The following is a 15,258-nucleotide window of genomic DNA, read 5'->3' on the forward strand; positions in this document are numbered from 1 at the left end:
TGTTCTGTATACTAGAAACTTGTTAGCATTAAGACTTGTTTTAAGTTTTTTTTTGCTTTAAATTCACTGCACGAAAAGTGCTGACGAACTACGGCAGAAACAAAAAAGGTTTAATAAGAAGACATGGATGACAACAAAAACAGGGATTTCAAACCGGACAGTATGTTGTTATAGCAGACACTTTTGAGGATATTATATAACTGTTTGTCAACCTTTTGGTGCCAAGTGTGTGAATAGTGGCCAAACATAGTTATACCGTATCTTAATACACTACTGTGTATGCGAGTGAGTGGGTTAAGATTTTGTGAACATCAAAGCTTAAAAAGGTGCAGTTATTTCACTAACTTTGAGACTTGGGTTGTTGGTTCATATTTTCAAGCTGTAGTGCATCAAAGACAAGGGTCTGAGAATGAGATGAACACAGATGGCGCTGTGCGTATTCATCTCTTTCTCAGACCCTTGTCTTTGATGCACTGCAGCTTGGAAGTACAATTATAAAGTAGGCAAATTTTCTGGAGACGCTTACATATAAGCATCCCCAGAATTACCTAAATTTTTCAAAGAACCTTCGTAGACACTAGTAGCACAGTGGCAGTTGGAGAACCAGGACTGTACAATGGACGAAACAGCACTATGTATTTTAATGGGCTCCTAAAGCAGACAAGTTTGGTTTTAGATGCATTCACTTTTATTTTATTACTGGAAAACCAGTATATTGATTACATTGGTTTGTAGAATATCCAGCGCCTGCGAGCAGCTATTGTGGAAAGATAACAAAGCAGTATCGTTTGCAAATTGAAATATGCGACTAACCGTCACACATGAGAACAAGCTGTGAACATATGTATTAAAAAACAGAGGAGGCAATATAAATTCTGGGAAACAATTTGAACAAGTGGAACCAAGGCATTTATCACATTTTTGAGAGATGCACCGAGTCCTGTGTGTTAGATAATTTTGTGAATTCTTTTTTTGTATAAAAAGTACCGCGATCTGATTGTGTGTAGCTTTTGAAGCAGAATCTCATGATGCATAGAATCATAAGACCTTAGAAGCATCCAAGCATTAGCCACAAGCCACCATGTTTTGGTCAAAGGCCAGTGCAACTGGTCTGAAAAATCCTGTAGGAGCATCTGTATACTTCAACCTCTAAGAAATCCGTACTGTTGCGGAGGCAGGGCATTGAACTTGGTCGGAAAGCTATTCACTAGTAAGAGGACAAACTTTTCGAAGATGTGTACTATGCAGGAAGTTATGGAAATTGGACAATAACTTCCCATCATGCTGACAGGTCCCCATTTATGTATAGATTGCAGACCAAGAGAGAGACCAATGCAGATTTGAGCCTTGGAGGCAAGACACCAGGTTCCAAAAACGAGTGAAATGTTAATTAAAGTACACCCTTGATGGCTGCCAAATTTTGGGGTATTTCACTGACTGAGATGTAATCAGGACTAGCAGTTTTGTATTTCAGACTTGAAACTATTCCTAAGAGACCAGACCCCTCCGTAATAATAGTAATACTCATAATAATAATCCTAATAATTATACTTTATTGCAAGTATCCTTATGTTATGTTGAGTAACTGTGTAATATGTTTTATTCTCATGTGTTCATTTATTATTTTGGTGATTATGCAGCAAATTGATTGAAGTGAGCTGTTAATATAACTGAACAGCGCGCACTTTTACAGGGACTACGTGGAAGACGCGACACAGACGAGCGCTGTTCTGTTTTAAAATGACTTACCAACTCGCCCAAGCATCCATTTTAATATAACTGGTAGCAGCACATGAAGTGCTGTGTTCCGAAGGCAACTGCAACTTTGTGTGGATTATTTAATTGTTCAGTTATATTTTACTTTTTTTTTTCTGAAAAAAGAAGTGTGAGCACTTTGCATGATATATCATGAGCAAATCTTTTGAAAGCTGTGACATGCCAGAACTTTTTTTTTGCTATTTCTGTTTATTGTTTGTTGAGACATGAGAAACAAGCAGGAACAAAACATGAAGATTATACTGCTGAAGTGCGGCTGGCATACATTTTTTGCCTTTATTTAGTAAACCAAGAGGGATCACACTGAAGAGAAGGAATGCTGTTAAATTCGTTCAGTTAAGTCACCTAGAAAACCCCCTCATGTTCCAATTTTTATTTATTAAGCTCATTGCCTGTAGAGGGTATGATAATGATTTTCATGATGTGAAAATACCCAAAACAGGCAAAAGGTGCTGTAGCACTTGAGAGTTGCTTTGCATTTGCAGTCTACATAACTGACAATAGGATTCAATTGTTTCAAATGAAGATAGACTTTAGCTAATGTCTGTATATCTTTACCATGTCAAATTTGGAGGCCCTCTTACCAGTACAGCTGTGTCCTCAAAAGTTTTCAGAACATGGAAACCATGAAAAAACTTAACTTCTTGACAGGCTAAGCATGCAGCTATGAATAAAGACTGTGCTGCGCACTTTCTTTTCATCTCTTTCTTTCAGCTACTTTCTTTAGCATGTGGCGATCATAGTGGTTCATTGGCCGCATTCGATGGGCCTATGCACATTTCTATTTTCATATACAGTCGAACCCGGATATATCGAATTCGATGGGGATCGGAAAATAGTTCAATATAGCGAAAATTCGATATACAGATATAGGCCAAAAAAGCACTCGCGATCATAAAAAATTGTGGCTTACCAATTGGAACAGCCGCGAATCACATAGCATGTGCACACAATATGAAAGCGCTTTATTTCACGGAAAAAAAATCACTAATTTTGGGCTGCTTTTTCCTCTGGGAAATGAAGTTTAAAACACTAGTTTCAATCTTCTCGAGACTGTCTAGGTGCGAGAGCCCAGTGCCTTCCATTTCGCCGCAACAGCGCCGAATCAGGCTGAACGCTGACGCCAGTTCAGTGGCTGTGCACGGACGCGTTTCTTCGAAAACACAGTTGCCCTCGTTGTCGCTGGAATCGCTGTCTTGAACGCCAGCTATTCTGGCCACAATGTCCTCATCAGCGAGGTCGGCTACCGCTTGAACTTCGCTGTCAGCGTTAATGAAATCATCAACAGTAACTTCCGGCGGGACGGTGCCGGAAAAATTGGACAAGTCGCGGAACGCGTCCTCCAAGCACTCATCGTCATCTAAAGCTTCCGGACATTCATCTCTGGCCACTTCAAGGCCTGCCTTGCCAAAACAGTTGCCTACTGTGGCCTGCTTCACGTCGCCCCAAGCGCCGGTAATCATCTGGATCGCGCCAAGCAGGTCAATCTTGAGATCGGTTCCAAAGCGGAGGTTTATGAGGAGCCGTTGAATAAGTCACTTCCGATAGCCTACCTTGAATGCCTTTATGATACCCTGGTCGAGGGGCTGCAGTCTCGCTGTGGTGTTCGGCGGGAGAAACTTCAATTCGATGTGCTGCAGCTTACAAGTTGTTTGATGGGCCGAACAGTTGTCTACCAGAAGGCAAACTCGGCGGCCCGACTTGCCCAACTCAGCGTCCCAAGCCTGCAGCCATTCAACAAAAAGTTGACGTGTCATCCAGGCCTTCCTATTACAGCCGTAGCAGATGGGAAGCTGTTTACAGTTCTTGAAGCAGCGCGGTGACTTGCTCTTCCCGAACACGAATGGCCGTAGCTTGCACGAGCCGTCCATGTTGGCTGCAAGCAGCACCGACACACGCACTTTGCTCATTTTACCACCGTGGCATGTGGTTCCACGAAGAGCGAGTGTCTTATTCGGCAACATTTGCCAAAAGAGACCAGTTTCGTCTGCATTGAAGATTTCTGCAGGCGAAAACTTCTCAGTGATCTTTGGCCACTCCTCAGAAAGCCACTGCTGCATCTTCTGGCTGCTGACAGCCCCACTTTCGCCTGAAATGGTCTTTCCTACAAGGCCGTGGCGGTTTTTAAACCGTTGCAGCCATCTAGTGCCACCGCAAAAGTTCTCTTCGCCAAGAGCCGTAGCAAACCATTTGGCCTTTTCGATTAAGGTTGGGCCATCCACGGGAATATTTTTCGCTCGGATTTCAAGAAACCACGTGTAGAGTGCCTTCTCCACTTTGTCAAAAGCAGCAGGGCGCACACGACACGCTCCCGAGCGACTTTCCTCACCTGCTTTAAGCTTGATGTCCTGCTTGTTTTTTAACAACGCACTTAAAGTACTCCGCGGAATGCCGAATGCGTCTGCCACGGAGGACTTCTCTTCTCCATTCTCGACACACCGGATTACTTCAAGCTTTCTTGCAAAGTCCAGATTCTTCCTCTTTTTTATGTCCGCGGATGCCATAGCTCACCAGATGACTGCAATCACACATGTTACACACGGCACGTTGAAACAGAGGTACGCACAACAACACGCAGGATGTGCAGATGGAGCAGTCCGAGCGAAGCCTGTTCGAGCGACAGTCAACGGGGCTGCGAAGGAACGACAAAGGGAAAAGAAAGAAGAGAGCGGGGGAAAAGATCGGCGGAATATGCCGTCGAAGGCGCTATGTTCGTTTTTTGAGCCCTCTCTGGCTCTCTCGTCTCCCCTGGCCCACGAGCGACCGTGCCGACCCTTCACTCTCTCTCTCTCCCTTTTCCCAGGAAGCGTGGCTTGGAAACGTCGCTGCGTCTCCATGCCGCGCACTCTCTTCGATGAGCTCCAATGCCCTTGCCCAATGCACACGCCGGCGGTAGAGGAGGAGCGAGAGAGCTCGCGCCGGTGGGGCGCAAGAACGGAGGAAAGGCTCTGCGTCTCCGTCGCTAGGCGACGGCCGCGCATGCGCAGAGGAGGAGCCTGCTGACTGACTCTGCGGAAAAGTTTACCTCTGAGGACCGGACACGAATGTCTTTGGGAAAAGCGCACCTTCCAGGGGCGCGGCGCAGCGCGCCGTTCGATATATCGAATGTCCAACGAAAATGGAATTCGATATACTACGCAATTGTCCTTTACTTTTACATAGTATTTTCAAGGGGGTAATCTGTGTGTTCGATATAGCCAATAATTCGAAATATGCGGGTTCGATATATCCGGGTTCAACTGTAGTACCTACCTAGTACTACTCCGCTCTCCAGAAACTAGTAATCTCTAAAAAGAATAAACTTAATAAACTTGCTGCGGCATACTCTTTAGCAGCTCTGTACTCCGCCCTGTTGCCTGAGGAGTGAAATACCTCCTTCAGCAGAGAGTAGAACAACTGCCTGTGCACTCAGTCTAAGAGCAGAAGGCGTCAGAAGGTATAATGTATAATGCAGTACAGGTACATGGTCACCTGTGACCTGCATCTCTCACAAAATACTTTCACCACTGATTCCATGTGAATGTAAAGAAAGAGAACTCGTTCTGAGCAGCAGGCAGAGAGTGGTGTACTTCAGCACAGGCTTGTAATAAGTACTGTTCGGCGAGTGCACGCACTCGCGTATATAAATTTGAGAAGAGACTGTCTCCTAAGTTTAAGCTTCTGTTAAACAATTATAGCTTTATTGCAAAGTGAAAAGATTGTGTCCTCCTGATGTATCATTCACGCCTTATGCAAAAAATACAGAAGGAAAGCATGATCAAACAGAGGCAGCTCACACACAAGCACTTGAATTACATAATTTCGATAAAAAAAAACAGTTCAAGGCATGGCGACACCGCAGACATTACCTGGAGTCAATCACTCAGTTGTTAGTTCGTGTCCTTGTGACAAATGCAGTTCTGCCTCATGGGCACATGTGTCCAACCTTTGTGAAAGGCTGCTCACTACCCTTATGCTCCTGAAAAAATTTTTTCTAAAGGGCAGAATGTGCCTAATTACATGGCATGTTCAAGGCTAAATTATCATTGCATTACTGCGCTGAAAGCACATTTGCACATTCAAACCCATTGGCCGTCTGCGAAGTTGAATGGTTTGTGTTAACTATACAGTAAAACCTCATTACTTAGGACATCAATGGGCCAGGAAAAACGTCCACATTATCCGAAGGTCAAATTATTGAATGGCCCTTCCAAATTGGCAAAAACCGTTTGCATAATGGTAGATTCATTGAAAACCTAGGCAATGGTTGTCTGCTTTTGAAAGGAAAACTACATGGCGACAACGATTTCTCGCTTTTCCACTAAATGCTTTACTGCGTGGGAATGTTGGGAATGTCTAAGCAGAACTGTTTCAGAATGATAAGAGCCTTTGTGGCGTCCTCCATGGTGCTACACAGTAGCAGTGGAGTGGAGCTTCTTCGCAAGCGGTGTCGTTGCATGTGAGAAGGCTCCACTGCCAAACTGCAAACATGTGACTAACATGCAGTACGTGGCACACTAAATGAATTGAAGAACCACCCGGATGGAAGTGTGTACAAGCGTCATGTAGACTGAGCTCAGAGCAGTCAGAAAAAAAAAACAACTCATCTTTAAGGTCTGAACCTTAAAAAAAATTTCCTTTTGCACTAGCAGTAAAGTTGGTGTTAACTTTAATGGGCAGTGCTTAGTTTGTTCTGCTTGAAAACAGAACTGGCACTAAGTTGAAGTAGCACTAGCTAGTCAAATGAGTCTACAGTTGGCTCTTAAGTTGGCTACACAGAATTCAAACTTAAGTTCAAATAAGCTTTGTATTGAATTTGATTAGCATTTTTTTTTTTTCAGTGAATGCGTACTTTAAGATATTACTGAGCTGGAAAAACTCTGGAAAGTTCTGCAACTTTCGATGCTAGAGCAATGAAAGCAAGCATATTCAAAGTTGTCTAGTTGAAGTCACCTAATTAGCTAGGCACAGTGAAGAAATACTTGATACAATTCCACATGATGTCTGAAGATATTCACTTTGTTCCTTTCTTCTAATACACTGCACCTTTTTTAAATTTCTGTACTTGTCATCTGGGACATGTTGTAGCACTTATTTACTTTCATCACTCTGATCTACGTATGCTTTTGATTCACCTTTAACAGGGGTTTAAAGTGGGACACAGAGCTGGGTGACGGCAACCGTGTGATCACTGTGAGACATCTTCTGAAGGAGCTGTATGAAAAGGTAGGGGTGATTGTAATTTATACTAAATGAAACTGTATGCTCATAGTTGTCATTCTTTCAGGCTTACAAAGAACACAAGTGGGGTCTTGTGAGACATGTTGCTGGCCTTCTGGGAAAGAAAGTGGAGGACCTTGCAAAGGTAAACTTTCGTGTAATTTCATCACCTTGAGTTCTTGCACAAGTCAGATTTGTTACAGAAGGTGCAAAAATAGGTATTAACATTTCCTTGAAATTCCAGTGTATTCAAATGAGCATCTTTATGTCTTTGGGCACAGAGGGTGGCAAATGCACCTTAACTGCATAGCTTTAAATAAATCACTCTGACAAGATGCAAAAGTGGCTGGTAACAAACTGCACACTTAAATGTCTTTTAACACCAGAGTTGTATAGCCATTCTTGTGCTATGCCATTCAGAACGTTCATGTCATCTCTTGGATTGTCTGCATGCAAAGGGACATGGTGTTGCAATCGTTGCAAAGCACAAAGGGACCCAACAAGCCTTGCTTTTTATAGGCTAGAGCAGATAAGCACATGGTGAATGGGGTATGCTATGTTGCAGTGTGGGGAGAAGGAGCCCTGCTGTATCTGAATGAGGGAGTGGTGCCCAGTGGCTGCTTGGGCCTGCTCCTTCAGCACTGCTCAGATGTGGTCTGGTGCAGCTTTGAGGGAAAGTGTGTCATGTGAAACTGTGGGAACCAGTGTGTGATGCCACAAACCAAGAGGGTGCCCTAACAGACCGCATTGGCGAGCTAGGCCTTGCCACATGAAGACAGAGAAAAGGAGGTCACAGGATCTTCACAATGCAGACTTGGCTTCCAGCTTATCACTGCTGGTGCCTGTGACATGTTTAATAACCTGCATTAAAATATTTCATTGCCATAGTGAATGTACCACAATGTAGTGGTGTAGTGCCATGATGGCTGTGCTGAAATTCTTCACGTGCAGAAGGTTGGTAAATCAAGTTAGTATGTGAATAAAATTGTCAGTAGGTCAAATTGTCATGCGATGCTTTAATGTGCTCTATCATTAATGGCAGCTACACTAATCATTCAAAGTGAGTGTGGCTCTAACATTAATTCTTCATACATTTGCGAGCTCAATGACTAATGAAAACAGTCTATGCAGTGTCCATCCGTACGGGATAGTCTCCTGCCATGATGGTAGTCAGCACACAAGGACAAATGAAAGTAATGGTGTCAGTGGCACATACTTGCACACAGTTAGTCTTTGACTGAAAGGTGTACCATCTGCATGCGATGCCAACTGCATAAACATAGTTACAGTTATCGAGGTGTGGCCGGTAGCTCAGGGCAGCACAGCACATTGCAAGTGAAACAAAACAAGATGGGTTGTGAAATGGGCATTGAGTGGCAGCTTTATCTGCAACACAAGTTTACGCTCTGTTCTTGTCGTATGTGTTACTTTGTTGTGTCCTGTGTTCTTTGCGCAAGTACATTCTTTGTTAGAAATGAACCAACTCGCCCAGGCAAGAGTGTTAATTTAACACAACTGGGATGCCACTTGTGTCTCTTTGGGTTCCTTGTGACGGCTGAATAAAAGGCATATGCTTTATACTGCTGCCCACATTCATAGAGCTCTGCTGACAGATGTGGAGCAGCCGTTCCTCATCTCAGTTTCACTGTACTGTAAGCCCTCTTGGAGTGTGGTTGCTGCAAAGCTGTGGTTTTCACTTCTTTGCATTTGGGGGAGGATGAAAAGCCTGAAAGATTTTTTTTTCTGCTACTTTAATGATGATGTACTTTGGCACATATGCATAAATTTTTTGGTTCTTCACAAACATCATACACCATTGTTCTCCTTCCAGGCTGTAACAGATCTGCTTGTACGGCAGAAGCAAGTGACAGTAGGCATGCCTCCAATGAATGAATACACCATCACAAGGCAAGCTGCGTGCAGTTGCATTTGTTTATCTATCTGTGCCTGTGTCTCTGTCTATTGTTTCTCTATAAATGTTCTGGTACGCACTGTCTCAAGCAGCATGTGCTGTGTCTTTTAGTAGCGTTATAATGTGTATATGCTGGTAGAATTGGGGACTAACACATTTTTGTGGTGTTTATAGGCCACAGCCAGCGAAACAGCTTCGTATTATCATTTACAAAGCCCATGGTGCTGATAAAAGTGCGGCTATGTTGACCCAAGTAAGGCATCTGGTTCACTTCGGAGCTTGAGATGCACTCCCACTGCCTGCCTGCCTGCCTGCTGGCACCTCTTATGTGGCAAGCACTCTTTTCAAGCATGGCATGGTACTCACCATATCAATCACTTGGATGGCACACACTTTTTGCCCTCATGCTTATTATCTGTGCTATACTTTATGCAACAAGTGCAGCATGTTCTTCTGCTCTATTATTTTCTTTTGGATTGGTGGACTGAGATTCCTGAGATACTAGGGAGACCAGTATTAGTACTTCTCTCGGTTGGACCACTGGCGCATTTGTGTTTAATTTTACACATAGGTTGCATGTGGCAGCAGCTCTTGCTTAATGCTATGTTTGGGTGCAGTGCTTTCCTGTTTTGTTCACAATAAATCACTGTGGGCTATGGTTGCGCCAGACCAAAGAAAATTTTGTGATGAATGGAATAGGGAGTATGCACCGACAGCACGGGAAAAGGCTACAAGTGTATCTAATCGACCTATCATGAACTACTCCGGTTTGCACTGCTGAAGCTGAGCACTGTACCGCAAAATGTCACATGAGTACATGCCTTGGATATCGTTGTCTATCATTAGGAAGCTGAGAGCCACGGATATCTTTCTGACAGTTGCTTCGTCTTTTTAGTAATATGTGCAACCACCTTTGATTTGGCTGTGAAACTCTGTGTCTCTGATTTAGCGCTGCTGTAGATGGCAGACACTTACATTTATTGTGGACAAAACAGGCAAGTGCCACACCCAGATGTATTATTGAGTGGAACCCACTGCTACATGCCACCAGTGTGTAAAACCTGAACTGAATGAGCTAGTGGTTGAGCCATAAAAACCACTGATGGTTTTGTTCTTGAGCAATGCAACATTTGTTAGTTTTGTTAAATTTCACACATTGAGACAGGTCAACAGGGCCTAATTATAACCCTAGTAAACAGGCACATTTCAAGAAAGAAATGCAGGGTAAGTGTTAAGTAATATCTAATATATTCTTTGAAGAAAACAAGTAAAAATGAACAGAAAAGTCTAAAGAGTAGGGGGTGTGCGAATAGTTCTTGAAACTGAATTGAATAAGAACGACAACGAATTGAATATGAATAGAATATTTTTAAGAATATTTGGTACCTGCATGAGTATTCATAAAAAAATTAATAAACATGTAACACTGCTAAGTCCTAACAGCAGCGCAGTGGTACGGTGTTGAAACTTGTGGAGTTATTGCTATTAGCCGTCAAAACACGCAACTTTGTTCTCCACTAGGGAGTATGCAACCTGTAGTCGGTATATGAAATCTATAACCTTCGTGTCATGCATGTGAGATAATTGTCTTTTGCTACTGGTGATGACAGCGAGCAAAGGAAATGGCGCAGCAACTGTCTCACTTCTTGGTAGACACCTCATCTGCACCGTGAGGAAAAGGAGGGAGGTGGGAATTAAAGAAGATAGAGGGAAAGAGGTGCTGTAGTGGAGGGCTCTGGAATAATTATGACCACCCGGGGACTAGCGCCTCACCTCAGTAGATGAGGGGAGGCGCGAGCTACATATGAGTCATGAATTCCGAAATTGGGCATCAAGGCAGGGTTTGCTTAGCCCGCTAGCTGCAGCACCCAATCTTGGAGGCTGTGTATGAGCCTTACGAACATCGCCACATGAATGTATGTCATGGTACTGACTCCTCCTTCCTGCCCAGACTGATTGCTGCAGCTTGTTGGACAGCATCAAAGTGTACCCTGTTTTTGAAACAGTCATAGAAGAAAACTGATTTGAACAATCATGCCAGTTTTTTGAGAACTGTTATGTGAAAACATTAGATTCATTTTGAATAGTTTTGAAAATGTACTATTTGATCATTTAGCGAATCAAATAGGAGGGTATTCTATTGGCTATTCGAAAACTTTATTTCCACACCATTACTAAAGAGGCATCAGAAATACCAGATGTTTGTTTTCTTGATTTAAAGTTTCCATATAACTTTAAGAGTGAAACAAGCAGTTCAAAGTGCGTTTGTTGTGTTCCACTAGCTGTCTAGCTTATGCCATTGCATTATAAAGGTAAAGAAGGTGATCCCTGATGATATGTGGGTTGCATGGTTGGGGTTGTTTAACTGAATGCATGTGATATTTGGGTGGGTCTACAGAGGCCAGGCAGGAAGATGTATTAACAGCCCTTCATAGGGACTACCTGTAAAATAGGAATTTTTATGACAGGTGCCTTTCTACTGCAGCACTTGTGAATGTGGGGGTTGGCTAAAGAAACAAGACCTTGAGGGTTTTTTTTTTTTCATTTATATTATCTCAGGACCATCCATTTGTTACAGAGAGGAGTGGAAGGGATAGCATTCAAGTATTATGGTACAATACAAAAGTGAAGGGTGATCTACAAAATTATAAGAAACGTACAAAGGAGAGTAGTTTACTTTAAAAAGTATGATTTTTGAAGGGCTTCATGAGTTGAAACAAGTGGGTTAACGTGAAAAAGTGGAAAAGGCTCCACTAGTTGAGCAGAGAGTAAAGGTGCAGTAACTGCGGCAGTCTTCTAGGGGGCTCAGTCTCGTTCTGGTTAGCATTGCGAGGAGGAGTATGTAACAAGGAGAGGAAAGGTGAATACATTCCCACAGTAGTCTCGCTTTTCAGTGCAGTATGTGCCAGTACTAAGTACTACTATATCTGATGCAGAAACATATGGTAAACACATTTCCAAAATATATAAGCTCAGTACATAATTCACAAGCAGTCTGACGATTCTTGGAGGCCTTCTTTTTTCTTTTGGGTGCTAAGAGGTGAACTAAAAGTTCTTCACTGCACAGCCTGCTTTGGTGATGGTACATTTGATGTTTCATGCATGTGTTGTTTGATGGTTAAAAAAAAGCATGTGCAAATAGTGGTGTTTTGGTTCGAAGCGAATTCGAAGCAAATGACTAATTTTCTTTAAATAATTTTAAAGCGAATATTTCAAATAAAAAATTTGAATTTGGCTCTCAAAAAATGTTGAATGGCACAATAGGCATTTTCAGAATCACGTATTTTTCAAATGCACGAGGCCATAACATGAAAAAAAGAATGCATTGAAGCTTTGTCCCACTCATTGAAGCTGTGTCAACTTTCTGCAGAAATGGCCATCGGAAATTGGGGGGCCGACCTACATGCGGTGCCAACGTATATGGGGAGTGTGAGACCTATATGTAGGTCCTGAAACTGCTGTTCTTAACTGCGACTACATTGTTGCACAGCTGTTGCTTTTAAGCAGTGACTCCGTGACACCTGCTACGCGTACGCACCACGTGCCTGGCGCCACCTCGTGCCTAGCGCCACCTCGTGTCAAGCGTCGGAAAAGGGCACCCATCTCCATATGTCTCATGCTATCTTCCTTCTTGCTCGCTCCATTGTGCTTGTTTAGTGCATTTCACACGGAGAACAGCAGCAGCTATGGTCAGCTCAGACTCGTTCCGCGGCAGTCAAGGGAGCCGCGCATCCCTAGACTAGAGATTTAACATAGCGCAATCTGCTTCCGGGGAGAGCTTCTACCCATGCGCAGATCACCCTCAGGATGCTACAAAGCACCAAGCGCTGGCCAGCTGTTAGCACTCCTGCCCCGTCAGGACCACTCAGCGCGTGCACACTGGCGGAACGCGGAAACGGATCGCGCTATCCTAAATTTTTTTCGACACGTGCGCATCGCGGGTAGCTTTGCCATAGACACCTGGCAGCTATAGATCTGGGCGCCGTACTTCCGCTTGCTCGCGTCTATTGCCGCGAGCATATACAGACCGGCTCCAGCATACGCACAGGCACGCGGCGCGGAGTTCCACACGCAGCAAGAGTTCCTGAAACGCTATTTGCTCGAGACGAATACTTTGAGATTTCGAATACCCAATATTCGAATCGAATTGAACAATTTACTGTTTAATCGAATATTCAAGATTATCGAATATTTGCACATGCCTAGTTAAAAAATTACCGACACCAAATTTTTACTTGCATGTTTTCTTTGTAATGATGCGTAAGACGTTAGTATGCATGGATCACCGTGCGGTAATCGCCTCTGAATGGTAAATAATTTATAATAGAATTTTGTCTGTAGGTGCACTGGTTTGCTACTTTCAGTACTATAATACCTATTTCAAATTGCCCTTTTACTGTACTGCTTACTTTAGTTTTATTTATATTAATTTCGAGGCCTACCTTTGCACGCTTAATGTCTGTATAGTTAGAATGATTCACTATAATTCGTCCCCCCGAAGTTACTTACCAGAGCAACATTGTCAACAAGTCAACCACTGCTGACCATTCCCCGTAATTCATACACCTTACCTTTGCCGATTTAATGCTTTCAGTACTTCTTGCCAGACATGTAGAAAATAACAATGAAGAGATTGTGTTTGTGCCTGACACCCCTTTAAATTGGCATTTTTGTGCCCTTCCAGAGTACTAGGGTTGCTGAGCAATCCTTGTTGGTGTTCGTTAGTAAATCTGTATATGGTTCCTTGACACATTGGTTGTGCAGTGCCTGCATGGCTGCTGCTGTTTCCACTGCGTTATTCTCTTCATTATTTGTTAGATTTTCGTTACGTCTTCATGTACAACTAGGGTTTCTGCATCTCTAATGTTAGCATTTCCAGGTATAGCTCTCTGGTTGGTGTGACTGTTGTACATTTAAGTAGCATTTAAGTAGCATTAAAGGAGCATTATCTGCTACCCTAACTGTATTGTCCTTATTTTGAAGGATGTTGTCACGTTTTCCTTTTACTACGTTCACCTTGCTTTTGCCAGAGTATAGTTTCTTCCTCCCTGCTTTAAGGTTTCCTCTGTGTTTTAGTACTTCTTCAATCCCATCCTTGCAACACATCCTCTTGTTGTTTACCACCTGTTTACCAATCGTTTTTGATAATTTCTTTAGGTTATTTTAAATAGCGTCTGTTGCTGTTTTCAAGGGTGGCAGCCTGGCTGCTTTATCTTCTTCTATGTCTGTTGTACACTCTGTGATTAGTTTAGTTAGGGTCACATTCATTGCTTCTATGTTATGCTCATCCTCCTTATCAAACACAGAATATTTTATTTCAAGTGAGACCTTGTAGTAGGGCACATTTTGTCTTACTGCTGACTCTTTTTATCTGCTGCATCTTAACTACTTTCTCCCATTGACTTCAAATCGAGGCTAATTTTGGACTTGATATGATTTTGTAGCCACTGCACTTTACCTTGCCTAACTCTTCTGTCTTCCACAGTGCTAGAACTGATGCCCATAATGAAGTATATTTCATGTTTAGTTTCTTTGTTTGGGCCTTTCCATGTGTGCCTTCTGTTCATGCATTTACGAAAGAGAGTATTCATGATTTTTAGGCTCTTCCTTTCCTCAAATTCTACCATTATTCCTTCTTAGCCATTCCTGGAGCCCATGGCATAGTAGTGGTGGCATGGCATAGAAAATCAGGCTGCACGCTTCGTATCCAATAATTATAACCCCTTCCAAAGTATCACTGAGATAAAATCATTGCTGGGCTGGGAACCATTAAACATCAGAAGAAGAAATTTGAGACTTAAATTCTTCCACTGCATCTTCTATAATCAAACAGGAATTGATAGCCGTAACTACCTTTTGGAGCCAACTTGCGTATCGACTCGGCATGACCACTCCAAGAAGGTGCGCGAATACAATTCTAATACAAACAGTTTTTCTAAATCATTCTTTCCACAAACTGTGAGAGACTGGAACTTGTTGCTGGAAGAGTGTTTCAGTGTTTGATAATCGCGATTTTTATTGTCGACTGTATTCCTGAGAATCTACTCCTGTCTTACTATTGTTCTAGCTTTCTGTTACCTTTAATAATGTTCACTGATTGTTTTGTTTTACTTTGATGTTAACTTCGCTTAATGTTCTTGTTGCTTTTTCTGTGAAAAGAACACGTTGTTTTCAAACTGTCTCCCCTGCGATAATGCTTTCGAGGCGACGCGGGTATTCTGTGAATAAATAAGTAGTTACCAGCTGCCTTTTTACCAGTCAACTTGTTCTGTACCTTGACTATAAAGTCAGCCATTAGAATAGTGAACTGCATTTTTACATTGGCCATGGCTGTTTTGACATCTTTGTTGAACATTTCAAACATTTTCCAT

General features: G+C 42.7%; 1 protein-coding gene across 2 annotated transcripts in view; it reads left to right on the plus strand.

Moving 5' to 3' along the window:
- Positions 1 to 15,258, plus strand: part of LOC144115131 (putative phosphorylase b kinase regulatory subunit alpha) — a gene marked incomplete at its 5' end in the record, with an annotated part of 60,588 nt that overhangs the window by 17,146 nt on the left and 28,184 nt on the right. For both annotated transcript variants that reach the window (XM_077649303.1, XM_077649304.1), the window contains 4 exon segments: positions 6,900 to 6,981; positions 7,043 to 7,120; positions 8,807 to 8,883; positions 9,062 to 9,140. In XM_077649303.1, coding sequence (XP_077505429.1) covers positions 6,900 to 6,981; positions 7,043 to 7,120; positions 8,807 to 8,883; positions 9,062 to 9,140 — 316 coding nt within the window.

This window comes from Amblyomma americanum, chromosome 1, assembly GCF_052857255.1.
Source record: "Amblyomma americanum isolate KBUSLIRL-KWMA chromosome 1, ASM5285725v1, whole genome shotgun sequence".
NCBI lineage: Eukaryota > Metazoa > Arthropoda > Arachnida > Ixodida > Ixodidae > Amblyomma > Amblyomma americanum.